Source organism: Xiphophorus hellerii, chromosome 9 (genome assembly GCF_003331165.1).
Source record: "Xiphophorus hellerii strain 12219 chromosome 9, Xiphophorus_hellerii-4.1, whole genome shotgun sequence".
In the NCBI taxonomy this organism is placed as follows: Eukaryota; Metazoa; Chordata; class Actinopteri; order Cyprinodontiformes; family Poeciliidae; genus Xiphophorus; species Xiphophorus hellerii.
Window position 1 is genome coordinate 14,266,020 of NC_045680.1, and position 27,972 is coordinate 14,293,991.

Below are 27,972 nucleotides of genomic sequence, written 5' to 3' on the forward strand. Positions count from 1 at the left end.
GTTTGCAGGAACTGGTCAGATAGATAGCTGGTACTTAAAAATAAAATCTGGCCTGGTGTTCTTCATGGCCCCTTCCATACATTTTTCATAACCAAATATCTGGAAACTTTGCTGGGCTCTGCATATATGCTCCAGGGTTTTTTCCGCAGCTGTATGAGATTCACGTAAATACCTTGGGAGAACAAACATAAATGAAATGCATTGAGAAAACCCAAAGCAGTTCTAGCTGTACTTGGAAATACTTAGCAAATTAACAACTGTTGAAAACTGCTTTGTTTAAGGGGAGATTTTATTGAATTAAATCGTTAATTAAAATAAAACCAGCAAAAGATACTGTAAAACATTTTATTTTATTGCTGGTGAACTATAAGTATGGGCAGCTTGTTTATAACAGGATCCAGAAGTTATTTTATTCAGCTTTTCATTTCGTATCAAAGTAAGTTTTTCCACAAGTTATTATGCATCTTTGTTTTTATTTGAATGCCCACTTGTTTTCTTCACACTGGCACACAATGTATCATGAATATATCGTCATTGCAATCAGTGTATGCAGCAGTAAAATCGCATAGGGCTGTTTGAAATGCAGGAATTGTTGACTAATACATTCCATATATTTCCATAAAAACACCTTTTGCATGCCTATACGATTCAGCCTGATGGAGTTTCCTGCTGTAGACGTACAAGATGCTACCGGTCACATAAGTTGTTTAAAAAAAGAAATGATTTCATTTTACTATCATAATATTTATCTATAATACCACCTTTATATGACTGTGATATTTTGTAATTCTAAGCTGGAATTGTTTTTTTTTTTTACTGAAAGCAGGGAGCATCATGCACCTCATGACCTAGAGATTTGCTAAAGCTACAATATATAACTTATATTTACGTTTATAAAATTTGCTTGTAGCAAGTAACAACACAAGAAAACTACATTCAACTAACAGAAGGTGGAATATTGTAGGTAGAAGGAGGGATTAGCATAGTTTGTTGACATCCATGCCAGACCAGCCACAGTATTTTGGCCGTGTGCCGTGGAAGAGTTCAGAAGGATTAACAGCAGCTGCTCCATTGCTTTCACTTTTTAATGCTTTTTTTTTTTTTTTTAATCCATCGTAATGGTCACTACAGACTGACAGCAATCTGTCAACATGCAGACAGATTACACAGAGTATGTACAGTATTCCTATGTGTTGCATGTCAGGAGATGAAGTCATATTTTAACAGGGCGCTACCTCAGCAGCACACTGCTGTGTGACTACCAGCATGGCAGATGCTTTGAGCGTCTCAGTGCTGAGTGACAGCAAACTGTCAGGGCTTTTGTGTGTCTCTGCTGGTGTTTTTCATTTCAGATGCTGCCAGAGAGGGAGGTTCCCACCAATGCAGCAGCAGCTGAGTGGAAAAAGCTCCTCAGGAGGGATATTTGAGCTTGTCAGACACAAGAAATTTGATTCAGACAACCAAAAAAAAAAAAAAAAAAAAGAATATTGAGCAGGAGTCCAGTAAATAGCAGCTGCCTCTGTTTAATTAGAACAAATCGAAGTTGGAAATGGAAAACAGGGGAAAACAACAGGGAGGTAATGTGACACTATTTGCTGACAGTTATTATAAGCTGGGAGAGAGCCGTCCCACAGGCAGGCTGCTGTTTGCAGAGGGGCAGTTCCTTCTTCTTCTGTCAGGCTGGCGCTGATCCCTCATCTTACAGGTCACAATTATGTGCTTCATCCCTTCCTGCTGCTATCCTCCCCCCCCCATCCCTCTGTAAGCAGTATTTAATTGTAATGGGCTGAGCTGGGGAAAGGAGTAATCAGATGAGAAGAGTCACATGGTTACGCACTTTCTAACAGGGTGGGGGGATTAATAATACTGCTGCCTTGATTGAACAGAGAGAACTTCAGCTGCTTTCTCTGGTAAATTGGAAGGTGGGGCTGAGTGCAAAAAAAACAACAGTGACATGGAGGAGAGGGAAAGAAAAGAGAGTTGCAAAAGGGTGATAAGGGGTTCTGTGATAAGAACAGAGAGGAGGCAGGGATGGCGAGGGAGGAGGCAGAGAGAGAAAGGGAGTGGGAGGAAGAAAGAGCGAGGATAGGAGGCAGCGCAGTGCAGTGAGGGAGGGGGTGAGGAGAGAGAGAGAGAGAACGATGTAGAGACAGGAAGCCTCTGCTGCTACAGAGCCAGTGAGACGCAGGCAGGCAGAGGGGAAAGACGAAGAGAGAGAGGGAGAGGGGGCCTCCTGGTTTCTCTGAGACAGGCCCAGAGAGAGGGAGGAGAGGGGCTCCAGGAGCACCAAAACGGAGAGCGAGACGAGTGGGTGGAGAAGCAGGATCGGAGGGGAGGGGAGAGAAAGAGGCAGGGTGATAAAATCAGAACCAGGCTTTGGCAGGAGCAGAGGCAGAGGGTGGGACTTGAGCTGAGGAGGGAAAACAGCACAGGAGGAAACAAAGTTTTGAAAACTGAGGAAACAGCAAAGGGAGAGCAGATGCTGATGGCCAAAGCAGGAAGAGATCCATGGAAGAAGGTCACCGTCTGTCAGCATGTTCTCTGACAGCCGGGCCACCGCCACCACGCCTGGGGAGCAGAGGGGCTTCAAGGCTCATGCCCCCCACTTCATCCCATGGCTGCGCAACAGCCTGAAGGCTCACCACAGCAGCAGCAGCAGCGGCGACCTGGGGCTCAACGGGGCGTACAGGTCCAGCTCGGAGGGCCGCAGCACCCTGACCCCGTTGGAGAGGGCCAAGGGGATCGGTTTCTTCTCCAGCCGAGCCAAGAAGGGGGAGCTCCGGTGTAATGGCATAGGGATGCTGCCAGTGGTGCTGAGGGGGCATCACATCCTGCCAGGCAGCGTGGGGAACCAGAGAGAGGACGGTCCTGCCAGGTGGAGCAAGACTAAAGAGCTGGAGGTGGAGCCCAGCACCAACTCTCAACTGAGCCCAGAGAAAGGACTGGCCGACAGCTGCTCCTCGCCGCCGCAGAGCCAAAACGTGGGATACACAAGCAGCCCCTCAGTGAGGAAATACGGGCCTCTGGTGGGGCCCCATCCCACTCCTGTACCTGTGCTGCTGGCTGAGAAGCCCGACTGCAATGTGCCTGTCGTGGTGTGCATGGAAGACAGCGAGGGGAAGATGTGGGACTACACCAGTCACACCACCTACCGCCAGAGAGACGTCCACTCCTCCAGCTGGCTGAGCTCAGGCACTCAGCAGCTGATCGAGAGGGAGCGCGGGTTCAGCTCCAGCTTCAGCTGCGTCAACAAACACGGCAGGAGTTCTCAGAGTCAGAGGGACCTGACGGCCCTCAACGGGCTCATCTTCTCCAGCCAGACCCCTCCTGGAGCCCTGGGCTGCACCGCCACCCTGAGAGGCCCCAGAAGGCCCCGGCCGAACTCGGAGCGGATTGCGATCCTGGGTCAGAACCAGACGTGGGTACCGCACAGACCAAACAGAGAGCAGGAGCCACAGAGGAACGGAGCCGGCTGCAGCAGAAAGGTGGTCCGAAACCAGATCAAACGGGTGGTGGACAACCTGGAGCAGGTCCTCACTTCCCTCAGGGACATCCAGCAGGAAATCAAAGAGGTACACACACACACAGTTGTTTGTTGATTTATGTATCATGTGTCTGAAACTTTGCCATGAGAGCTGCAGATTTGTCTCTTTTCTTTCCAAGGCTGAAGGGTGGGAACATAAACAAATCAGGGCCTTACTGCATCCTCTCTCATTAATTTAGACATTTTCCTCATGCAGAAAATGTTTGAGCTTTTGCAGAAAAAACCCCAGCAAAACCTTGAGGGCATTTAGAGATAACAAGGCAGACTACAAATGCACTTTCTCAGCAGAATTAAACAAGCAGAAAAGCATCTGCAGCGGGGATGCATGGACCCAAAACATGTTGTTGTTTCTCAGGCTCTCCTTTCTATTCCCCAGACACTCTAGAGTCTGGCACTTTGTGCTCAAGTCGGGCGTGCGCTTTCATAAAGGTGGATGAGATGGTAGTTATGGCCCATTTGCCAGATGCATTCAGAGGATGTTCAGACGATGCAGGGTGACATTAGTAAAAAGCCTTGACTCTAACATCCTCTCTTTTCCACCACTTTTCCCTCTCATGGACAGCTGCTGCTCCAGGCACAGCTGGACGGTGGCCGGCGCTCTTTTATAATCCATTTATGTCTGAATATCCGTGCCTCGTCCAGTAAAAGTGACATGCAAATCTTTCCTCTTGGCGTCCGATCAGCGAGGTCACAGCCAAGCCCCAGAGGTAGTAACTTCATCATTGTGACTTTAAAGACTTCTCCGTGACAGAATTAATATTCCCGTGATGAAAGTTTATATAGAATACAGCAAGAAAGGTGAAAAAAGCGATTGATAAGGCTGCATGTATAAACAGAAGTGGCAAATGAAAAGAGAGTAAGTCACTGTGGAAGTAGTGCAGGCTATTTATGTTTGTTGCATTAAGCAGTAAGCACTAATGTGAAAAAGAAATGGAGTGAGGCAATGGCAGAGATCATTTACTGGCATGGAAAAGTAATCACACTGCTTTTACTATCTCACATCACAACCACAATCTTGAAAAACATTAATTTTATTGGAGTTTTATGTGACAGACCAACACCGACTTGTAAGCTGGAAGGAAGACGATGCGAGAATGATCAAGGTTTTTTGTGGTGCTATTGTGAGAACAATAAAAGTGAACTATTTACTACTTCTTTTAACAGCATGGCCGTGTCTCCATGACACAACAATCATGGTCCCACAAACACAAATACTGCTCTTGAAAAGCATTCCCATTTGTAATACGCTTCTTTAGGACACCAGTCACATGAAGAAGTTCGATTTGTCTCACTACACTGCACAAATGTTTTCAAATTTTTTGATATTTACTCAAACTCTCGTTGAACAAACAGTGGAGAAATTAGTAAAACTAACAATCCTGACAATATGGACAGAAATGGGGAGGTTTAAACATCATTAATTGTAATTTGTCACAACAGCAATAAATCAAAATTCTTATAATGATAAGAAATTTATCACTATAGAAGATAAACCAGTGGGAGGATCTGGGGAGGACAACTAATAACTGTGCCTTTATGGCAGAGTGGGAAGAACAAAACCATTGTTGCTAGAAAGTCATTAGAAGTCTGATTTAAAGTTTGGATTAAATCAGAAACTCCACTCCTCTAGAGCCACCTTAATTCAACTTTTAGACACATTTCTGCTGCAACACTTAAATCTAACATCTGAATTCCTTCATCAGCAGTCGTTCAGCTCTGCAGGGGCCTGATGAGGAGCCATTCATTTGATTCAGGTGTGTTGGAGAAGACGTGCATCATAATGTTACAGGAGGGTAGCTCTCAATGACTAGACTTGGAAGCTGAACTTTCAGCTCTGCATGCAAAATTGTACATGTGGCATGTGGCAAAAAACCAACACTACACTTCAGCCTGAACACAGTGAAACATGTTGGTGGCAGCATCATGGTGTGGGGATGCCTTCCTGCTGAAGAGACGGTGATAATGAGGATGGATAGAGATAAATGCAAAACAATCCTGGAAGGAAACCTGTTAGAGGTTTTCTTCCAGGATACCTGGAAACGTCCTGAAAGTCTAAGCCTCAATGGGTTGGTTTAAGTGGTCTAGTCAAAGCCCAATCACTAAATTCAATTAGGAATATGTGGCCGTGCTTTGATGTTCAAATGCACTCAACTGTCAATGTAAGTTTAAAATATTTGGCGAAGAAAAGTTGTAATTAATTTCAGTCTATGGATGAGCAAACCTGGAAGAGACGAAGCCCAAAAGACTTTCAGCAGAACAGCGTCTGCAAAGTTGGACTCAGGGGGATTCACATTTTTAATTACAAAAATAAAACATGTAATTTTCTTTCATTTCACTATTTTCTGTTGTCACTGGGCATAAAATTCCCAAACATACATAAGAGTGTATGGTTGCAACATGATCAGCATCTTTGCTCAAAGCAAATTAGAGGAAAATTTGGATCGATCGTCAGTCTGACGGCGATAGTCTGCTGATGTGTTTCAGTCAAGTGTAAAGACAAAAAAAAAAGAAGAGCTGCACCATGACTCAGAACCTGAAGAGAAGAAAGAACCGCGTCAAGCTCGAAGAGCGGAGTGAAACTTTAATGACGGAGCTCAACAATAAACATCTCTCAGCTCTAACAGCGGAGCATGTGTGTAGACCTGAGGGGTCAAAGACTTTGTTTTTTTTAACAAACGTCCTCCAAAGCAACAGATGAAAAGCAGCCCTTTTATCTCCTCCGATTTCTGACATTAACAAGCAGTACCTGCCCAGAGTCACTGCATGTGCATATCCTACATGCACCACTTCAAAGCAAAATGAAAGGCTTCACTCAAAACCTGCCGCAGCTTTAACAGAAAAAAAAAAAAAAAAAAAAATCAGGCAAACAAATCAGGTCATCCTTTGACATCAGCAAGGATGTTGTTGAACACAGAGGACAAAACTCATCCGGCATGAGCAGAGGATTTATCTGTGCACACAGAGCAGGTGGTGAGCTGGGTCAAACATTTTCCCCAGCGTAATTTTCTCCAATCTCTCCAGCCTCTGTCATCACACAGCTGCCTGTGTATCGGGGTGTTCGTGTGTCTTTGTGTTGAGCTTTTATTAGTGCACGTCTGCAGAGCATATACTTATTCTTTGCACCCATTTTGCATTTGGACATGTGTGTTTTTTTTTTTTTTTTGATACATTAAGGAGCAGGCTTTTTACTATCTGGGTAAGAAGCATTAGATGGGAGGGCTGACTAAATTTAGCCTTCACACCACTGTAATAGTACTCTCATTCTGTCTTGGCTGATTTTAACGTCTTTGCAATGTGAAAAATAAAGACGAGAGGAAGGCCTCCAGAAGTGTTCGCCGTAACTTTTATTATTTCTTTAACCTTGAAGAAGCTTCAGGGCTGTAATTATTTCTATATGTTATCAAACATTGACTCAATCTGGAAGAAATCTCCTGATGAATTCTCTGAAAATGGTCCAGAGTTTGATCCGGAGTTTGATCTCTGACTATGTGAGTTTTGATTTGAGGCATTTTTTTTTTTTTTTTTTAAATACATTATGTGCGGCTGCACAGTGGCGCAGTTGGTAGCACTGTTGCCTTGCAGAAAGAAGGTCCTGGGTTCGATTCCCGGCTGGGGTCTTTCTGCATGGAGTTTGCATGTTCCCCCTGTGCATGCGTGGGTTCTCTCCGGGTACTCCGACTTCCTCCCACAGTCCAAAAACATGACTGTTAGGTTAATTGGTCTATCTAAATTCTCCCAAGGTGTGTGTGTGTGTGTGTGTGTGTGTGTGTGTGTGTGTGTGTGTGTGAATGGTTGTTTGTCCTGTATGTCTTTGTGTTGCCCTGCGACAGACTGGCGACCTGTCCAGGGTGTACCCCGCCTCCCGCCTGGAACGTAGCTGGAGATAGGCACCAGCAACCCTCCCGACCCCATTAGGGACAAGGGTGAACAGAAAATGGATGGATGGATGGATACATGATGTGCTATCTGTAAGAAGGGAAGGGTTTAATTAATTTGATGAAGTTAAATTTAAAATGGTGTAAATTGCACGTTTCCAGTTTTCCAACTGACTGACACAAAGGAAAATTGAAGGTTTTTACTGCCTGGATCCGTGTAGAAAACAAAACAAAACAAAATGACCTGTTACCTTTTACATGGCTGATTTATCGACAGCAGCACTTTGTTGACAACAAGAAGGTTTAGATCTTAAATAACCTAAAGTGCCTCAATGTTGTGGCGTACTTCAGGGGTTCATTCTTGGTCTCGTAAATTTCTCTTTTCATTTTCCCCAATTAGGTTTAATTTTGTCAATAATTTGACATTCCATTTCCCTGCTATGCTGATGACAATTAAATGTCTGGTTAAGTAAAGAAAAAATGGAAAGTGAGGTTTGACTCAAGGCTGGTGCCACGCTGCGTGGAATTGATATATTCTTGCATTTTTTCTGTGTATTAAATCATTCATTCACAGTTAAATGAAATGCATATTAGGGTAATTAGCCACTAAATTTCTCTTAAGTCTGCAGGGAGGCAATTATGTGCTTTTTTTTAACCAATGACCTTGAAGCTCTCTTAGAAATCTGGAAGCTGCTTGAAACTTTGGCAAACAGAAGATGGTGTGAAAACGTGAACTTTTCTCAAAAGCTTTTTTTAGGACTTCTAAAATGTAACTTATAGTAGGTCTTCATTTTGTCCCCTCAGGCTGTTGCAGCAGTGAAATAGGCAACAATCAACAGTTCTCAGCAGCTTCTGCTAACATGTACAAGTGAAACCATCTGTGTTTGTTTTAAAATCTTAACCCAGACTGGCATCTCAGCACCTAAGCGATCCTTTAACTCTGCACACTTAAACCAGATCACTGAGATCTGCTGAACAAATGCTGCTTGTTGTTTTCAGTTTCGGGCCGTCGTGGGATGAACTTTCTCTGCCCACCAGGACCAGCTTTTGTTCATTGACTATATGTTCATTTCGCCTGTGGGATTGTAATGCCATCGTCTTATTGACTGGTACTACCCCTCATTCTGGGTCCTTATTGTGTCTTTCTTCTAGAATCATTCAATTAACAAGAAAAGAACAAATAAATGGTCCAAACTGAAGCAAGACAGAGTCAGATTTAAATGCAGATTGTTGCATCAATTAATAAAAGCCTGTCAGTTTGGTAATGAAAGCTGAAGGTTAAATTGTTGAAGCCTTTGAGCTCAGACGTCCTGATTTGAAATCTTTTTAAAAGCTTTTTATCTAGGGGAGCAAAATGGATCTTCAGATGTAAAAGCAGTGAGGTGTATTAAACATTAATCACACTGAACAAAAGTGGACTTTCAGTCAGGGCATGTGAACATCTGCCTCACTGCTTCCTGTAATTAAGGGACCCCCCCAAGCAGCAGGTTTATTTATTATTTCTCTACTACTTCTCCTCTATACAGCAGCTCTTCATAACTTCCTAAATATTAGTTCTCCTGAATCACAGTACCTTTGCAACTCCTCCACCTTATATTAAAGGCACAGAAATATATAGACCTATTTGATACCAGAGAGGGCAGAAAAATCTCCATTTTCTGTCCACATGAATCAGCTGCTCACCCACTACTCCTCTAAGTGGCTTTTGCAAAAAAAAAAAAAAAAATCAAAGCACCAATACGGGGTTGTGATTAATCTGTGACTAAACCTTATGCATCCACCACCTCCTCAACACAATTCAAACTCAAGATAAACTGTAAGACATGGCCCATCAGTACAATGCAGAGCTGAATGATGAAAGTATTTTTTCTTTTTCTGAAATGTTTATGTCCAGATTTGGATTTTATGATCCAAGTTATTTGGTGTCTACTCCTGAAAACAACTCTGAAAATGGTCTTATTTGCTTAACTTTAAACTGTGGCATGACGGATACAGCAGTGTTGATCTATGAGCGTGTCAGACGAGCCAGAACAATTAACAGTGATCCCCTCTGTTTTAGTAAAAACAGCTGGTAAGTTCCTGAGGTCAATCGCTGCACACAGTGAGAAGCCTGTTCCTGGTCCTCTGCAGTCTGGCTAAAAAAAAACAGAGCTGATGATATACAGCCGGGAACCTGCAAGGTATATGTTTGCCTCAGACTTGCTAAGCCACTCTTCATCTTTAGTTTATGAAGCTGCAATAAAATATTTAGTTTTTATCTGTTGCAATTTTTGGCTTTAACGTATGCAAAGGTTTCTGATGAGAGACCAACTAGCATCTGAAAAGAGTTCCCAAACCCCAAAAATGAGAAGTTTGATATTCCCACTGATGCTACTTGAAAAATGTGGAAAAAGTGTCAGCGCAGCATACAAAACCAATATAATAATATAAGATAATATAATATCTTGCAAAAGTGTGAAAACTCTTTGAATGTTTTTATGTCATGGCTGCAAACCTCCATCCATTTTTATGATCATTGTCACAATAAATCACAATTAAAAACCCAAAACTGGCAGCATTGTCAGAATTATTTGTATTATTTTCTCCTCTGCTTGTCCCATATGATAAATATCAATAAATTTGAAAACATGATTAAATGCAGTTACTGTGTGCACTTTAGTGATACAAATCATTCTTTATGTGACTGGTGTCCTCGAGGAGCGTATTTGAAATGGGAATGTTTTTCAAGAGTAGTTTTTATATTCATGGGGCTGTAACAGATGTGCCATGCAATCACAGTTATACACTTAGCTAAAAATAGAAGTAATGAATAGGTTTTTATCATCACTTTTTTTTTTTATTACCACGATCACACCACAAGATAACCTAATAAAACTTTTAATGGTCCACCCCTGGCCTGAATTTGTATTCAGCAATCACTGTCCAAAACATGACTGTCCATCTGAACTTTCAGGCCAGATAATGAATTCCCTGTTGACAAATAGCTGGAAAGAAGTCCTGCTTAGTGTTTGTCTAAAGTCATGTATTGAACACAGAAAGCATGTGGAAGAAGGTTTTTTATTCAGAAGGGAACAAAATTTGACTTTTTAGGTAGCAAAACTGTGTTCTGTTGAAACATAGTAGTGGCTACATTATGCTATAAGGTGCTTTTCGTCTTGACTCGGATGTACTGAACACAAAACATGAACATTTTGTTGACTATTATGTGCAGGACAATTTTAGTACCGTTTCCTTTCACTCTGCGGTTATACACCAATTTATACACTTTATGGTGGTTAGTCACATAAGATAAGATCCACTAAGGTTTGTGCTTGAAGTGACAAAATCTGAAAATATCCCACCTACAACTACAAAAGTCCTTCTGCTTTATGTTAATTGTTTTTATTCTTTGTAACAATTAAGGCAAAAATAAGCCAATAGCAGTAAGCGGTGTGATGTTTTGATGTGATGACCCGAACTTAAGTAGGAATCCAAAAGCAATTTCTTCTAATTCAAAAGGGATGATCTGCAGCTGCACACATTTAAAAATGTGCATGACTTTATAATTTAATTTACCTATTCGTTAATAGAAACCAGTTATAAATGCTATCTGATTTTCAAAACATATCGACTTTGGGAACTTTACAGTACAGCAACAAAATCTGCTTGCAACAGATTATAATTATTCCCTCTGGGAGAGTGTCGCGGATAATTTGTGTTTTTATTTATAAACCATTCTGTGTGTTTTCTAGGTCGTGCAGCAGATTGACTATCTAACCTCCTCCATTGATCTGGATGATGAGGAGCAGCAGAGGCCTGGAGGAGAAGCTCAGCCTCCCAGCGACAGCAGCTACAGTTCAGGCTCCAGCTCCAGTGAAGTGACGGTACGCAGCGCCCAGCAGAGGGCTCCGGGAACTGAAAACCAGCCAGGAACTGCAGACTTCTACAGAACCCCCAGCAGAGAGGATCACAGCAGAAGTCAGCCTTCGCAGAACGGGCAGCTGCGCTCCATTACCGCGGGCTTTCTGTCAGAAAGGAGTCGGACTGTTCAACTAACTTGTGGGCAATCCCCTAGAAAAACGTTGTCTCGGGTGAACACAAACAGCCTCCCTCCACCCAGAAACCCGACCACCCAGGATCACGTTCTGTCTCCTAAAAGAAGCCTCCCTGCTCGGCCTCCCACTCCAGGGCTGTCTCCACTAACGGTGAACCTCCATTACCCCAGCAGCCCTGGATCACAGCCTTCCTCCCCTCTGTCTCCAAAGTCTTATCCCCCCCCTGCTCTCAGCCCTTCTGTCATCATCGAGACCAAAGTCGGGTCACTCCGGACCCCACAAAGCGATCTCCCATCTGCTGGTCCATTTACACCGTTGCTATCTCACCCTCAGTCTGCCAGCTGCCCACCCACCAACTTTGAAACCAAAAGTTTGCCCCTGCACGACAAAGAGCGGCGAGCGGCCTCAGCGGGACCCTCGAACGCCTGCGCAGCCAAGCCACCCACAGGACAGGGCCGCAGGGCCCGCAAGCCCCCACCGTACCCGCACCACAGACTCTCTGAGCCCACAAAGAAAGTGAAAGAGCCCCGCAAAGCTCCTCCATACCCTGAGAAAAGAAGGCTGCTCTCAACCACCGTGTGAGACAATGCAGCAGGAGGGGGGCGGCCGATCGAACAGAGGCACAAACAGCACCAGCCACATGTCTGCAGGAGTGGGAAGTGATTTAAGGCAGCTTACGGCTCGCCAACTTCAGCCGAGATCAAGTTTCCAGGGCAACGGGATGCAGACGCAACTCAGGGTGAGTAAGTCCAGAACAACTGCGTCACTGCAAAAACAAAATCTTATCAAGTATATGTGGTCTAGTTTCTAGTGCAAATATCTTAGGATACTTGGAAAAAGACAAACTAACTTAGTAGTAACTTTTCAGCAAGAAATGGGAGCTTGTTTTAAGTCAATAATACCTTAATATTGATGAAAAAGGACTAGTTATAAGTGAAATAATCTGCCAATTGAACAAGAAATTTTCCCATATTATAAAATATAATATAGGACACTAATTAGTGCTCTGTTTTAAGTCAATAACTAAGGAATTATTAACTTAAAACAAGCTCCTATTTCCTGACAGGAGATTTGTTTACATGAAGCACAAAGGGCAGAACTTGACTGCAAAAACACAAAATCTTATCAAGTATTTTTGGTCTAGATTTTAGTGGAAATATCTTAGAACTCTTGAAATAAGACAAAACTAACTTAGAAGTAACAACTGATTAAGACCTGATGAAGTTCTTAATACATTAAGAACCGATGAAGTTCTTAATACATTAAGAACTGATGAAGTTCTTAATACTTGGCAGGAAATAGGAACAAGCTCCTACTTCCTGCCAAGAGATTTCATAACATGAAGTAAAAAGGGCAGAACTAGACTGCAAAAACACAAAATGTTGCAAAGTATTTTTGGTCTAGTTTCTGAAATAAATTAAAATTAACTTAGAAATAACTTTTCAGCAAGAAATAGGAGCTTGTTTTATGTCAGTAATATATATTTTTAATATTGGTGAAAAAGCTATAGGTGAAATAATTTGACAGAGGGAACAAGACATTTTCCCCATAAGTTAAAATATGGGAAACCAGCCACTTAAAAAAAAAAAAAACTATATTAAAGTAATTATTGACCCAAAACAAGCTCATGTTTCTTGCTGAAAAGTTACTTGTAAGTTAGTTTTGGCTTATTTCAAGTGTACTGAGATATTTGCACTTGAAATTAGACCAGAAATACTTGGTAAGAGTTTGTGTTTTTGCAGTGCTGGTTCTACCCTTTTCCCTCCCTGCTCTCAAATCTCCTGGGTGCATGCACGGGGCCGTAATGACATCTGGCCGGCTTACCGCTCAGGTAACAAGAGCCTTTGTGCAGATGTTCAATTTGCACCCCTGCTCTGCAAACTCCCACGGACTGCACAGCTAAAGGGCAGAGGGGAAGGCATTATTAGCCAGAAATCTGAAGGAAACTGCAATTACCTCAGAATGGCGAGACAAAGATAGAGGTGATTACTTTATTGCACCTCACCCCAATGCATCCCAGCATGGTCACTCTTATATATCAGCATCGCCTGTGGTCGGTAATTGCTGTCAGGAGTCGTGATGCTATGATGAGAAGTCGGCGCGGCTCAAGCTACTTTGGCTCGGCGGTGTGAGAACGCACACAGGAGAGGCAAGGTCAGGGATCTGTAGTGCATCCAGAGGCAAGAAAGGCTCTCATAAAAGGAGACGCTTGGCAAGGCCACAGAGGAAAAGTTCAGGCCAGCATTGGGGTGCATGTCAAGGGAGACAGGGGGCAGCTGGCCATACGTTGTACCCTTCACCCGGCCCCACGGTGTTACAAAAATCCCATCTCCTTTGCTGCCTCTGGCTCGACCCACCTGGCCTCCGTCTCCATCTGTTCCCCTCTAAATGTCAAGGGGATGCAACAGGAAAGAAATAAGGAGCTGGTGTGTTGGAGAGGAATGCCAGCCAGATTGATTACATAAATACAACACAGGAAATCGATAGCTGTTTCATTTAGGACATAAATGCTGCTTTATTGGATCCTTTTCTCTTTGTGCCGACCTTTTTGAACAGAATAAAGCTGCTGCTAGTTTGCAATTTATTCCATTGTGAACAAATTCAATGAAACGATCAAAATCAGCGGTTAATCTCATTATATTTATGCTGCCTGACTGCGACACACATTCCCATATCAGTATCAGTTCTTCTAACGCCCGGGACATTTCACAAGTCATGGGCATTATCGGGTTTAAACAGAGTTTCTGGAATGAGTGAGCCATGCTTTTATGTGAAACTATTTTCAGATAGGGATTAGCTGTCAGATTTTCCAGAACCAGGATGTGAGACCGACTCGAGTAAATTAGACTTCTCAGATTTCTATGTAAATCCTTTAAAATTCTGCATGCACCCTGAATGCAAAATCTTTCTTTTACAAGTCTTGATTAAACACAGAACAAATTACCACGAGTCTCTGAAGGAAAAAGAATGAGCGTTTTTTTTCTTTGCATCTCACAAACACGCATACTGAAGGAGACATTGCCTTACATCAGATGGTACCAGGATCACTGATTCGCAATCAGGCCAACTGGACTGAATTACTGCTGCACTGTAAAAGAATGACCAAAAAATAAAAAATAACCGTTTACAGTAGGATAGATTGCTGCAAAGCTAATGACTAGATGCAATTAACTGTTCACTGTCACCACATGCTTGTTAAGCCATATGAAATTGGACGGATTTATTTTGAACTGTATATCAGTGAATTATTTTACACTTGGATTTATTTAGAATGGATGAAACTCACTTTGAATGAAATGAATCGACTATGTTTCTGTATAATGAATCTATTATAGTGAATTGAAGTGACATTTTTTGTGAATTGGCGCTGTATAAATAAACAGATTCGAATGACTTAAATAGATTAAGTAATTATAAGAAAATATCTAAAGTTGATTAAGTAACTAACCTGCAACTCATGAAATTAAACCAGTTCTATGAATTTTTATTGAATAAAGTTTGTCAGTTAAAATCTGCAACATTGTAGTCTAATATTTGCTAAATTAATGACATACGTGACTCGCTACAGTGTCTTGTAAAAGATTTTCTTCTTTTTGAAGAAGAATTTCGTCATTTTAAAACCGAAGATCTCCATGTATTATGTGGGGATTTAATGTCATAGACAAGATAGCATGTAATTGTAAAGTGGAAAGAAAAATTACACATTTTTTTTATTTACCAGTCTTTTGAGGCATGTCTCTAACAGCTTTGCACGTCTAGATACCAAAATCTGAAGTCTTGCCAGATTATCAATTGAACTTTGGTCTGGACTTTTACTAAGCCATCCAGACAAATAAATATGCTTTGATCTAAACCATTTGCTCCTAGCTCTGAGTCTGTTAAACGCTGAAAGTGATGTTTTTCTCTTTTTTAACTTCTACAAACAGAATAAATACATAACAGATCACATCAAAGACCACTAGCTGTGCATGTAATTCACTCCAAAGATCGAAATACTGTTATAAATGTTAAACAGGGATGATTAAAGTTCCCTGAAAATCTCTAAAACTAAATACAATACAGTATTTTGGAAAGTGTTCAAACTGTTTTTCACATTTTGTCAGCTTTTAACCACAAACTTCAGTTTATAAATGAACACATTCTAGCAAATAATTGTGTGGGAGGAAAATAATACGTGGTTTCCAAAATACAAATTTGCAAAGTCTTCATCAATATTTAATGTTCCCAGCTGCAAATCATTGGGGATGTGAATCTACCAGTTTTACACATCAAGTCACAGGCATTTTGCTAATTCTTCTCTGCAAAGCACCTCTAGCTCGGTCAAAGCTGGTGAATAGAGACAATAAACATCAGTTTTCAAGCCTTCAGATTTCAGTTGAATTAGGTCTGGACTTACACAAGGCGTTTAGGAACCAACACCGATCCGTCTCAAGTTCCATCCGTCTTCATGGCTTCCATGTCCCTGCTGAAGTGATGCACCCAGCATTGTGTTTCATCAGTACAGTGTTCATCTGATACCAGGTCACAGTGGGGATGCTTTCCACAGAGTGAAGTGCATTGTTTTTTTTCCCTTTCACACATATTTTGCATTTAGGCTAAAATGTTCAATGTTGGCTTCATCTGACCTCAGCATCTTCCTCCACATGTCTGCTGTGTCCTTTGCATTGCTTGAGCCAAACATAAAACAGGATTTCTTTTAGGTCCCACTCTTTAGATGGGATATTGTTTTATTGACCCTAACCATGTTTTAAACTCATCATGAGGTTTCTTAAAACCTGAGACCTTCACAGTTGGAGAACTTGTAAAGGCAATCGGTTGCACTCAATCTACATTCAAATGCATACCATTTGCATCACTTGAGATTTATGTGGTTGTGTTGGTCAACCACATAAAGTCCTAATAAAACAAGTGCACAAACGTAGCACAAAGGGGTATGAATACTTTTGCATGGGAATATATAAAGTCTGAGTTCGTATAGCCCATTCTTTTAGCCAAGATCTAACTAGAACAATAACAACATTCGTATTTTATTTGTAACTTGTCCTTCCAACAAGCTGTGCAGGAGCTCTGTGTAATACACCTCTGATCCAAAACATCCTGCATGTTCCTCCTGATAGTTTTTCCTGTGATGTAAGGAACTTTTTCTGCTGGTGTCAGACAGTACGCTGAGGTGCTGATATGTGCTCAGGATCTGGATGACAGAATCGAGGCAGCTCTGGGCCCTGCAGACGGAGAGAGCTGATGGGCAAACAAAGAGCTGTTGAGAAGCAGAGATTTACAACTCAAAGGAACAAACAGCTCAACAGAAACGGGCCAGAATTTGGCCGTCAAACTGCAGAAATCACAGGTTCTGCTTTGCTGCGAAGGTGCGGGTCAGTTCTGCACAGCATGTCAGGAAATCATTAACGCCTCGCTGTTCCAGGGAGTTTTCAGCAGGTGAAAAGCAGCAATTTTCAGGCTTAAAAACACTCCTGAATGGAGAGTTTTCAGCTCCGACTTGCGACTCTTGCATCAAGCAAGCAGACACCGGTTTGCAGACGATCTAGATTTTCTCTGGATTTAACATAATGATAGATAAATCCCTCCTGACTTTCTATCTCAGTAAGCCCACAAAGATCAGCAGTCCATACATTCCCATATGTGCCTCTGGATTTAATAGATCCTCCCAGCAAAGCCTCTTCCTCCCAACAGAAATTACGGGGAAACAATAGAGGCTCTCTATCTCTGAGAAACATTTATTTGAGCACAATATACGTTAATTGACTACGCTTACGGAATACATTTTAAGGCTAATTTTTCATTACTCTAGCAGAAAGGGTCTCATAAGTCTCATTTGGAGGCTCCGACACTGGCTGCTTCCCTAAACTGGTCCAAATTAGGAATGCATTAGTGGCGCTTCTAAAAATTACGGCTATTGGGCAGATAAGATGGGACATAAAAACGCAATCCTCGCCGAGGCCCGGCCCTGACAGCGCTCAGAATATTTAACGCCTCGACACAGGCAATCAAATTCCTCCTCTCTTTTCATGTTTACCCTTCTGACAAGGCTACGGCAGCTTCAATCAGACCACGACTGATGTAACCCGACAAAAACACAAGAGTTATCTCCACCGAGGTGACAAAGTGTCTTTATTCAAACACCCATCAAGTTTCATCATAATTTGCAGCAATCAACAGGCAGAAAAAGAAAGGACGCATGTATAAAATTAATAACGCATGTTATGTTTTTGTTTTTTTTCCTCAGAGCCAGGTCGAGGTCCAGGTGTGATCTTTTCCTGTGCTGACCCCCACTAAGAGAGAAAGAGAGCCTGGATGGCGACAAAGGGACCCGGCGTTTCCTCCACTCCGGGGGGATCGCCTCGACACCAGATGAAAGACACCGAAGGTACGCCGCCTATCCCAGCTAATCCAAGAGCAGAGTCAAATCAGAGAAATCCTCCAATCTGAATTCAATCCTTGGACACTTGTGCTGTTTGAGGCTTTGGATCAATGCCGGTAAGATAAAGAGGCCGCAAGCATAACAGAGAAAGGGGAGAGCAGAGAAGAAGAAGAAGAAGGGGAGAGAAGGAGATGAGGGGCATGTGATAATGAAGCACTTCTGAAACCTGCGCAATATTCTCACTGATCCCCACATGTGGCACCGAGAGATGAAAGCCAGAGGTTCGAGAGGGAGAGAGTGCTGGCATTTTTATTCCTCATCTAGAAACCTCCAAATGTCTGTGCATGCTCTACATTTTATTACTTTTGAGTTAAACATCTGCACTAATGTTCCAGACTTCAATTTCTAGATTTTTCTCCCCTCCTCCCCCAACTGCTTTTATAGCATTCGACTACAAAAGTTTGATCTGGTTGGGGATTATTACTACCAGAAAAGTTAAAGCAACGCTGAGGTTTCTTTATTATTCAGCTCAGTGGGAAAAGGGCTGTTTCAACACTTCTGGCATTTAAATAAAGTGACATCAGTTCCATTTGGAAATCTATAGTCCTACATTAAATATACTCTATATCTTCCAGATGTTATTCTTGTAAAGTCACACCATCTGTTGAAAAAATAAATGGGTTTGTTTGGCAAAATTTAAGAACTATCAGTTCTAAGAGTTTTTACTGTAGTAATTAAGTTTGGCTGTAGTAATTAAAAAGCCCCTTACATACTGTACTACACGCCGATAACAGTACAATTTCACTACTAATAAAGTAGTGAAATTGTGGCCCTTTTTGGATCTTTAAATGAATTTACTTCCAGTCAGTGAGTTGGACAACAAAGAAAGATGCGATAAAGATACTTTTCTCAATATTTATGTAAAAAAAGCTTTTATTTTTGAGACATTTGAATTTTTAGCACTTAGTCAGTGGAATAGAGAGTAAATGAAATATTTTTCCTACAGACCTTTCAGGACGCTACCTCTTACTAGGGATGGGCCGGCTGAAGATTTAAAAAGTTCTGGTTTCAAAACTACAAGAATGTGCTATTATACTTCTTAAAAAACATTATTATAACTGATTCTATCAAGATGTCATACATGTCAGAGCAGTGAGGATAAATTATTTTCTGTTTAAGCAATTAGGTCATGTTATATAATTTTGTTTTAATGTACAGCATTATTACTAATCTCATCATACAGCAAATTTCATATATAAACTCAAACAGGTCAATAGTTTGCATAACCTAAAAAAAAAAAATCTATTGCATTTTGATTCTTTTTTGTGACGTATTTTTTTGAAGTAGTATAGTTTCACCAGAGAGAAACGGCAGGAAACAAAAAAAACCTGTCTGATGTTTGGAGGGATCAGACGCGATGCTTTGAGTTATCTGCAGCAGATGTAGATAAACGGAGACACTGAAGTGCTTCTTTCAACAGCATTGCGGAACGCAGCGAGACAGAGCAATTTCTACTTGTTTGGATGTGTGCTGCTTCACAATACCAGGGATTACTCACTCTCCTCTCAGGATTACACAAGATGCATAAATCTCCTGCTAATCTAAAATGTATCTAAGCTGGACAGACCCCATCCCAACACCAATCTATGCATTCCCACACCGTCTGGATCAAACCAGCATCTCTTTATATTACAAACTAAGAAACAACTACAGAAGCACGTAACCTTATGGCCCATTTTGATCCTGAAAAGTCTGGATAATTAGTAGGTTCCTTCATCTTTTGTAGAACAAATCCAAAAATGAGTGAAAAAGGTTGGATATGTACTACAACTGGTTCACCATGTCTCCTCAAACCAAGATTAGCTTCATCCTGCTTCAGTTTTGGTCGTTTCTCAGGAAGAAATCCACTGATACTAACGAGCAGAAGCACAGTTCACCGCGGTGCTGTGATTGGTCACAGCAGAGCGAGACTTCTGTCCAATCACAGCTCGTCATGTCTCGTCCGTCCAATGACGGTCAGCTTGGAAAGCTGAGCGCTGAACTTTCCATCTCTTTGGGTCACTGGAATTAAGAAAGGAGAGTGGATTACTGCTGGAGTCTGTGTACGATCACTTAACATTAGATTTATGTAGGTGTATATATAATAATATCTGCTTTAGCTGTGACTCCCACAGTCAGCTAAATATCAGACGTCAAACCTATGATGAGGTTCAGAAGAGAAATGTTTTTGCAGGGAAAAATGTGAGACATAAAATTTTAAAAATGAGACCAAGATTAGGTCTGTGATCATGTACAAACTTGGTTTTTATCTTCTTATCCGTCTTATGATTTATTTATTTTTTTGCTTTATTTCTGCTGTTTAATATTTAGAGGTGGTTTTTATCTAACAACTCGATTTATTTTTTTTTGCAAGAAATCTTAAGTATTTTTTTGAAGACCTGACTTTTATTTGTATCTGCTTTTTAATCTCCCACGATGCAACTGTCATCTTGCAAACATATTTATGACAAAAAATATAAATACCAAAGCACTAACATATCATCATATATCAATATTTTGAGTTATGGCTGTTTAACTGGGATTTTATTTTATTTTTTTAAATAATTATATATATACAGTACAGTATATATATTATATATATATATATTCTTCATACAATAATTAGTAGAAAGTATTTGTTGCCATAGAAACAACTACAGAAGCAGTTAATTTAATTATGTTTGGATGAGCAGACATTTTTGGATACTGCAACAAAATTGATTTGATGGAAATATTATTTCTTGTTACCTTTTCATAAATAAAAAAGTGTAAACATTTTCCAGTGTCTATATTATTTTGTATCTATGAATACAGGTAATCTCAGTGATAAAGTCTTAATTTGAAGGCAAAGAGTATAGTTATAAATAGAATGACGCAAAGAAAATATTCTGTTAAGTCGTTTTGTCTTAGTAATATCAATGTTTACATAACTCAACACAATGCGGTTAATAACACCATTGTAGCAATAATTTCAACACATTTTAACAATATTTCTAATCATGATAACTGTAAAGCTCGGTAATACGCATTATTGTGATACATTTTCAAACACAAATTGTGATTAGATCATGGCTGTATGTTAAGGTTAGAACAACTTGTATAAATTAAGGTTCCTTTTTGCTTTCTATAATTTATTTGTATATTTTTTGTTTTGTTGTTCTGCTGCAAAATCTTTTCTCATGGTAAAAAGATGGCCTCTATTAATATAGAATACACTCCAAAATGAACCAGTTAACTAAATTATTAAATTACTAGCTTTCAGGAAAAAAAATTTCCTAACAAAAGAGCATTATAATTACAGCTGCCACTAGATGGAGAATGAAAACTCAGAGTGCAGAAATAAATGAGTCACACAGACAATTAAGGGCCAACAACTGAGGCAAAATGTCTGGTTTTGGACAAATTATTCAGTGTAAGAAAAGAGATCTGTGCTGATGAAAACCAGAAAATAAAAACATAAATATTTTAAAGCTGAAAGAAAACAATAAATGGTTCGTACAGGTTTAAAATAAGTCAATACTTTCAGTGTATCTTTACATGTAGTTACTATTTTCTCCAACAGGTGTCTCTGTTTGGGTTACCGAAACCTGAACATGCCTTCATGTGTTGCAGCAGGAGCTTTAAGGCTGTAGTAATTAAAAAGCCCCTTACATACTGTACTACACGCCGATAAGCAATCTATGCCTGGAATTCATCGCTCCCACTGTTTCTCAGTGATGGGATTATCCTTAAGTCTGTCATCGGCGCTGAGTTCGAAGCTTGTAAGCCTCTGTACTTTAGCGTCTAATCTGCTGAAAATGACAGCTGAAGTAAATTGCCAGTCGGGGTGACTAGTCAAATCCTGCTAATCACAGGCTGGAACTGAAGCCCCAGTTGGGGATTTCTGCAGGAGCTGAAGAACAACAAATAATGCTACGGGGACGACTGTGAAAACCCACTCACAGCTGGAGCGCACGCTTCGCAGGGGAATCTGCAGGGAGCTTGCAACGTGATAATGGGAGGGCTGGGTGGGTGTGTGTGTGTGTGTGTGTGTGTGTGTGTGGAGGCAGAGAAAGAGACTGATGTGACAGGCAGAGGGAGTTGATTGAACACTTTGAGACACAATCAATTCCTCACCTGTTGATTCTCCTACGGTAAATTCGTCTGGCTTCAGAGGTACGTCACGCTGGCCTGTCACTGCTGTTTCTGACTGGAGACGCATCCGCAACGACGAGGAGGAAACGGTGGAAAACAAAAACAAGAGATGACAAAAAAACAGATAACAGGCGGCGGCACAAAGAACAATGTCATTTGCACAGGAAGGAAGAAAAAGAAGAAAAAAAAACAGAGGAAAGAACTCCGATTCAGCATCAAGGTCAAAGAGATGCATTTCTGTTTGCAATGTTGTTTCAGTTCCCTCACTCTGAAGTTATTTTCTCTGTTTGTCTTTTCCGTGCAGGGCACACAGCCAGAGCAGGAGGAGGAAACATGTTCTCTCTCTCTCTCTTTCTAATGATGCGAGTGTCAGGAATGTCCTTGCTGGGGGAAAGGAGGCGTGTCGAGGTGTGCCTCGCATCGCCTCGCAGACCACGACCGCATCAGATACGGCAGACCGCTGCGAAGTGACCGTCCAGACATTAACCTTCCACTGAAAACATTACGTGCAGAGATAGAACTCCAAGTCAGACTCCAAAAACTAATAAAAATCTGTCTTTCTGACTTGCATTAAGTTGTAAAAAGTTGGGATGGTGCTGAGGCCATCGTTAGAGGATGAAAGCTGTAAACATGCAGAGGTGTGGAGCTCATAATGGGTTTAATGGATGAGAGGAAGAAAGACATTTAGAAAACTAATTAAAATCAGGTGACAAGATTAGATTGTTGGCAGAGATTCTGGTAGTCCGATAAAAACATGAGATTAATCCAAAAATTCCCCCATAATTTAGCCACAATTTAAAAAAAGAAATACTACTAATAACTTAATAGTGTGAAAATGCTATGTTAGCATTCAAACCTCCACTCTGACTAAAAGGTATTTACCAAATGTAGCTGAAGAACTGATATTCATTTCCCTTCTTTTTTTTTGTTGCCTACTTTAAGATGTTTCTTAGTGGAGACTTTGGAGGACTTCCAAGCAGATATGTCCCAACACTTTCCTGAACTTTTCCAGATTTTTTGGAAAGTTTATGACAGTGTTGGTCATCTAAACCAGGACCAGGTTAAGAACCACAGGTACAGTGGAAAATCCTGATCTTAGAAGCTTCAGAGGGCAGTGAAATGTTTTTTATGAGAATTTATCTGCATATTCTCAGTCGGTCTGGGTGCTTAATTCAGAAATAAAGTTATGATGTGGAAATTTAAAAAAAGAACAGATGCCATTAAATGCTGAATAAATCAATGATAAAGCACTTTTTTAAAAAAGAAATCCCAGTTCTTTCAACTAGATAACAAATAACAACCTTAGACATTTATCCAGAGCTGGAACATGATAAAAGGATTTTCCATACAGATTGAGATGAGGTGGATGAATATTACGACTGCCTTTGTGACTCAGATGTACAATAAATCCCTTCACTAATGCTATACGTTAGATGATTTCATGCTGATCTAGGAAAGTCATGGTTTTGTTGACAAATTCTGCCATTAAATGTCTATTTTGTCACAAAAAACGAGATCAAAGCATCAATGGTGACATCTGTATTCCCTCCCTCATCTGATACCAAATGTGTTGCTTAGAAGAAGAAATATGAAGCTGCAGAACATGAAAGTAGCCTTGAGTTTGACATGTGTGTTGATGCTGAAATGTTCATTATTTGCCGGCTGTGCAAAAAGACGTTCAACAGGAATTCGCCTTGATTTTCTGACATTTGTGCAGATACTGAGTAATGAAAAGCTTTTATCTCTCTACTGACAGCGTGTATGAGGCAGAATGGAAACATCAAGCAGCAATTCTTTAATGCTGTTCGTTAGTTTGCCTCGGCTTGAGAGGGTTTGTGGCAGCGGGTTGTCAAGAAATACAATTTTTATCTCTAAAGGATGCAGAGTTAAAGGCAAACATAGGTCAGTCCTATAAAATCATGCAGGAGGGGGTTTTTATGCCCCAGTTTCACGTGGCTTAATGCCACTATTGATTCTTGATCAACTTATCGTTTGGCTCTCATCAGTATTCAGCCGGTGAGGTGGCCGTCGCGCCTTGGGATCAAGATCAGCTGACATTATCGGTTCATGTAAACAAAGCCACAAAAGCAAGAAAGAAATTAACAGCCTGGTTTCATACTTACAAAAGCGTTGGCATATTCAATTTTGGCTCCTTTCAGCTCAGCTTTGAACTGGGTGAAAAACAGGTATGATTTTCCCTGAGGCCTGAAAGAAATTAAAAACAGAAATGTTTAAACAATAATGATCCCAACACACAGTCTCTTCAGTATTCACTGCTCCCTGACAGATCCCTTTCTTCTTTTTTTTTTTTTTACTTTCCACCATACTCTAATGTTTCAGATCAAACATCATTTTATATCAAAGGTAACAAAAATACAGTCAAACAGCAGTTAACCGATTTAACAGAGTTACTCTTGTTTGACTGTGGAGGAGCTTTGACCCTCTGTTCTTCACAGAAATGTTTGATTCTAACCACATTGGTAATGTACAGCATCTCAATGCCAGTGAAGTCCATAGTTTGACGAGGCCACTCCAGTACCTTTCATTTTGTTTTGAGCCATTTATATGAGACTTGCTGCATTACACCAGTTTTTTTTTTCTCCCATTGCTAATTTGACATTTGTCATACTGTACAGCCTTGCCGTTTTCAAGATTTTTTCATAGCAATATATTTGGAAGGTTAGACGAGAAGAGTGTCGATCAAAATTTCCAAAGACTTCAAGATTTTCATTGGAAAAACACTTTACATCCGTAATGTCAAACTGAATGTCGGCCACTGCTGCAGCAAAGCGTCATGTGACGGTGTGTTTCTGACACGCTGGATCTTTTTTTACAAGAAACCTAAAGGAATCCAATTCTTTTTTTTGACATTTTGTTTCTTATTCTTGAATCATCACTTTAACTAAAGCGACCTCCAGGACTTCAGATGTTCTGGGTTCCTTTGTGACCTCTGGGACGGGTCGTCAATGCACTCTAGGAGAATTTCTGGAAGATTGGTCAATCTTGGTAAAATTCCCCAGAGCTGCAGCTTTTCTCCATTTGTGAGTAATGGTTCTGACTGTGGATCTGAAAGCTTTAGGAGTGGCTTTTGAACCCTTTCCAGACAGACAGATGAACAGACTTTTTGTTTCTCATCTATTCTTGACGTTATTTAGGCGATGATGAGTTGTTTTCACAGAATATTTCAGCATACTTCATGTTGTCAGACGGGTTATACCCGAGCGATTTTCTCCTATGTTGCCGATATATAACAAATAATGAAAAATTGCCGGGTATTGCTTGACGACAGTTGCTGCTGCAGAGAGGTGCACAACCAGTTATTAGGTTTTTTCTTAATAAATCATTAACAATAACCATTTAAAGCTTTTCTACATTTCCAGGTTATCTTTGTGTGATATTAAAACTTTTCTCATCATCTTACACATTTAAATCTAACAAAAAGACATTGTTAGAGGTTTTAGTTGATTTTCTTTCCTGCAACTGTCACAACTGACTAAAAAAATAAATCAATCAGGTGACTCAGAGGAGCCGCAGATGGGACATGATGAGGACGGGGTCGGCCAAGTGAAGAGGAGGAACCACCACAGACAGTTTGGTATGGTGAGTGGGCAGGTATTACTCATATTGAGAGGAGGACACACATCTGTTCACACAGTCACATTAAGGGAACGAGCCTTCCTTATCGGGACGGACCTAAAGCATTCGTTTCAGGGGAAGACATGTTTTGAATGCAAATCGATGAAGTGTCTACAAGTTGTGCCCGTCTCACCTCCACACGGAGCAAGAAAACAGCTGGTCGTCTTCGCTCAGGCCCACACTCATCAGCCATTGCTGTTTTAAAGCAGAACAATATTTCACTGTCATGCCAGCTGGGATTAATATTCAATAAAACTTTAGGGTCCGAGTGATTGAGACAACGCATACCTCATTAGTTCCTCCTTGTGAAGCATAGGTGAAGATGCATTCATACTCGCTCTGAAACAAGACAGTAAAAGGTTTATTGCCAATTAGTACAAAGTCTGAACAGCTTCATTTAATAATACATTTATTTATTTTTATTTAACAACGAATGAATGATATTTATTAACTGACTGAGAACATAAAAAAGTAATTCAAACCAGATTAATATTAAATGAAAGCCGTGTTTAAAAAGAGTCACAGTCTCTGATATTATTTTCTGTCACTCAAACCGTTCAGTCTTTGGTGTTTTTAATAGATAACCTAAATAAATGGGAAGCATTTGCAACTTTATTTCAGGGTGTTAGTAACAATGTCCAAGTTCATTGTTACATGAAGAAACACCAGGGGCTCATTCTATAAGTTTAAAATGTTTTCTCCTTCTGAATTATTTATAAGTCCTCCAAGGCTGAAAAGTCTGAATATATTTCTTAAAATACTTTTTGAAAGCCCGAAGAACTTTTCTGATCAAGATCACTTTTGGATTACATGGAAACCTGAAAAGGAATGGGGAAAGGACGAGTCTTTTAAAATACCGGTTCTTGAAACGAAAATGTTTGCAATAAAAATCACCCCATCAAACATTTCATAATGTAATGTTTGACCGGAAATTCATTGGAAAAGCACACAAACAAAGTACTAAATAATCTCATTCGTGTCAATTGTGCTGTAACTGCCATGATGAAGCTTTTTCCAAACATGAGGAAATAGCTTCAAATGATCAACCATTTTACTTGCAAAATTATAAACAGAAATGTAAATGTTTTATTAGGTATTCCACGTAATACGTTTTGATGCTTGAACATCAAACATTCAACAATTTTAGGCTTATTCTCATGAAAACCAGTTCAGCGCTATTAAAAAAATAAAAAATCTTATCCAATCAATGAAGCCCTTGTGGCAGATGAGCATAGACGTGTCAGCGTTTCACAGGCTGTGTCGTCATCACTCAGCGACTACAACTGACCGATGGAATGTAGTTTTTCCGCTTTTGTCGTTAAAAATGCCAAACTTGACATATTCAGCATGTATATTTTAAAGTTAAAAATGGGTTGTTATTTTATTTTTATTTTTTTACAGTTTTAAATCGATAACAATGTCGGTGAACTGCAAAGACCTACATAATGAATATGACTTCCTGTAAAGATGAAGAATAAAGGAACGCTCGGGTTAAAAATAATGGCAGGCTTTTGTATCCATAGCAACTCAATTTAAACGAGGGCTCAGTCGACGGGTTTCAGAAAACAAGAAAAGCAACTTACGATTCTCTCAGAGAAAGTATGCACAACTCCTCCCGGCTTGACGTTGAACTCCACTACCTTTGTCTGCTCAGCCGAGACACACAGGGACACTGAAATCCCCAGAAGCAGAAGAGACATTTTACCGAAGAGCTGCATTTTCTTGCTCGGTCTTCTTTGATGTATGGCGTTACACTCCGACCAGTCAATCCAAATAAGAGTATGTCCCGTCGACTGTTAATGACGTCAGAGCCGTCGTCACGCCGCGAACCACTGCCAAGCAACACCAAGCACCTGAAGGGAAACACTAAAAAATATATTTAAAAACAATTTATTTTTAAAAAAGCACTTAGTTTAAATTTTATTTCACATATTTTGGAACTTCGTTCCATTAGAAATGGACACACTCACTGCGGCCTGTTTGTCACCACACGGCGACGCTCTTTTTCAACTAATACAATGTCCATTTAATAGTAAGTCACCTGTTTTAAAAGTTGAAATATACGTATATTATATTTTATAATACTTATTATGTTATCTGTGTTTACTGGCAACGTTTTTTTTTTTGGTACTTAGGTAATGTTAAGGTATGTTATTAATTAATATTAAATTTATTTTCATTTTAAAAATAAATACAGAAATAAGTTTACTTTTTTTCTTTAATATTTTTGCAAGGATTTTGTGGTTTGCTTTTCTTTTTGTTGTTGCCTTTTTATTTCTAATATTTATGTTAAATATATGTATTTTTTTATTTCTCTAAAAAGATTTCTAT

General features: G+C 40.3%; 2 protein-coding genes across 2 annotated transcripts; one reads left to right on the top strand and one right to left on the bottom strand.

The window, feature by feature from the left end:
• Positions 1-1,826: 1,826 nt before the first annotated feature.
• On the top strand, positions 1,827-23,430 carry LOC116725884 (actin cytoskeleton-regulatory complex protein PAN1). Its single transcript, XM_032572290.1, has 4 exons — positions 1,827-3,572; positions 11,151-12,192; positions 17,698-17,838; positions 22,310-23,430. Exons 1-2 carry the CDS (start codon positions 2,535-2,537, stop codon positions 12,033-12,035), a joined length of 1,923 nt encoding a protein of 640 aa, XP_032428181.1. The 5' UTR covers positions 1,827-2,534; the 3' UTR covers positions 12,036-12,192; positions 17,698-17,838; positions 22,310-23,430.
• Positions 17,564-27,450, bottom strand: mydgf (myeloid-derived growth factor). The gene is made up of 6 exons (XM_032572291.1): positions 27,225-27,450; positions 25,930-25,980; positions 25,775-25,836; positions 24,129-24,210; positions 21,988-22,060; positions 17,564-19,893 (listed from the first exon to the last, which is right to left on the bottom strand). The coding sequence occupies exons 1-6, from the start codon at positions 27,357-27,359 to the stop codon at positions 19,814-19,816; spliced, it is 483 nt and encodes a 160-aa protein (XP_032428182.1). The 5' UTR covers positions 27,360-27,450; the 3' UTR covers positions 17,564-19,813.
• Between the last annotated feature and the right edge of the window lie 522 nt (positions 27,451-27,972).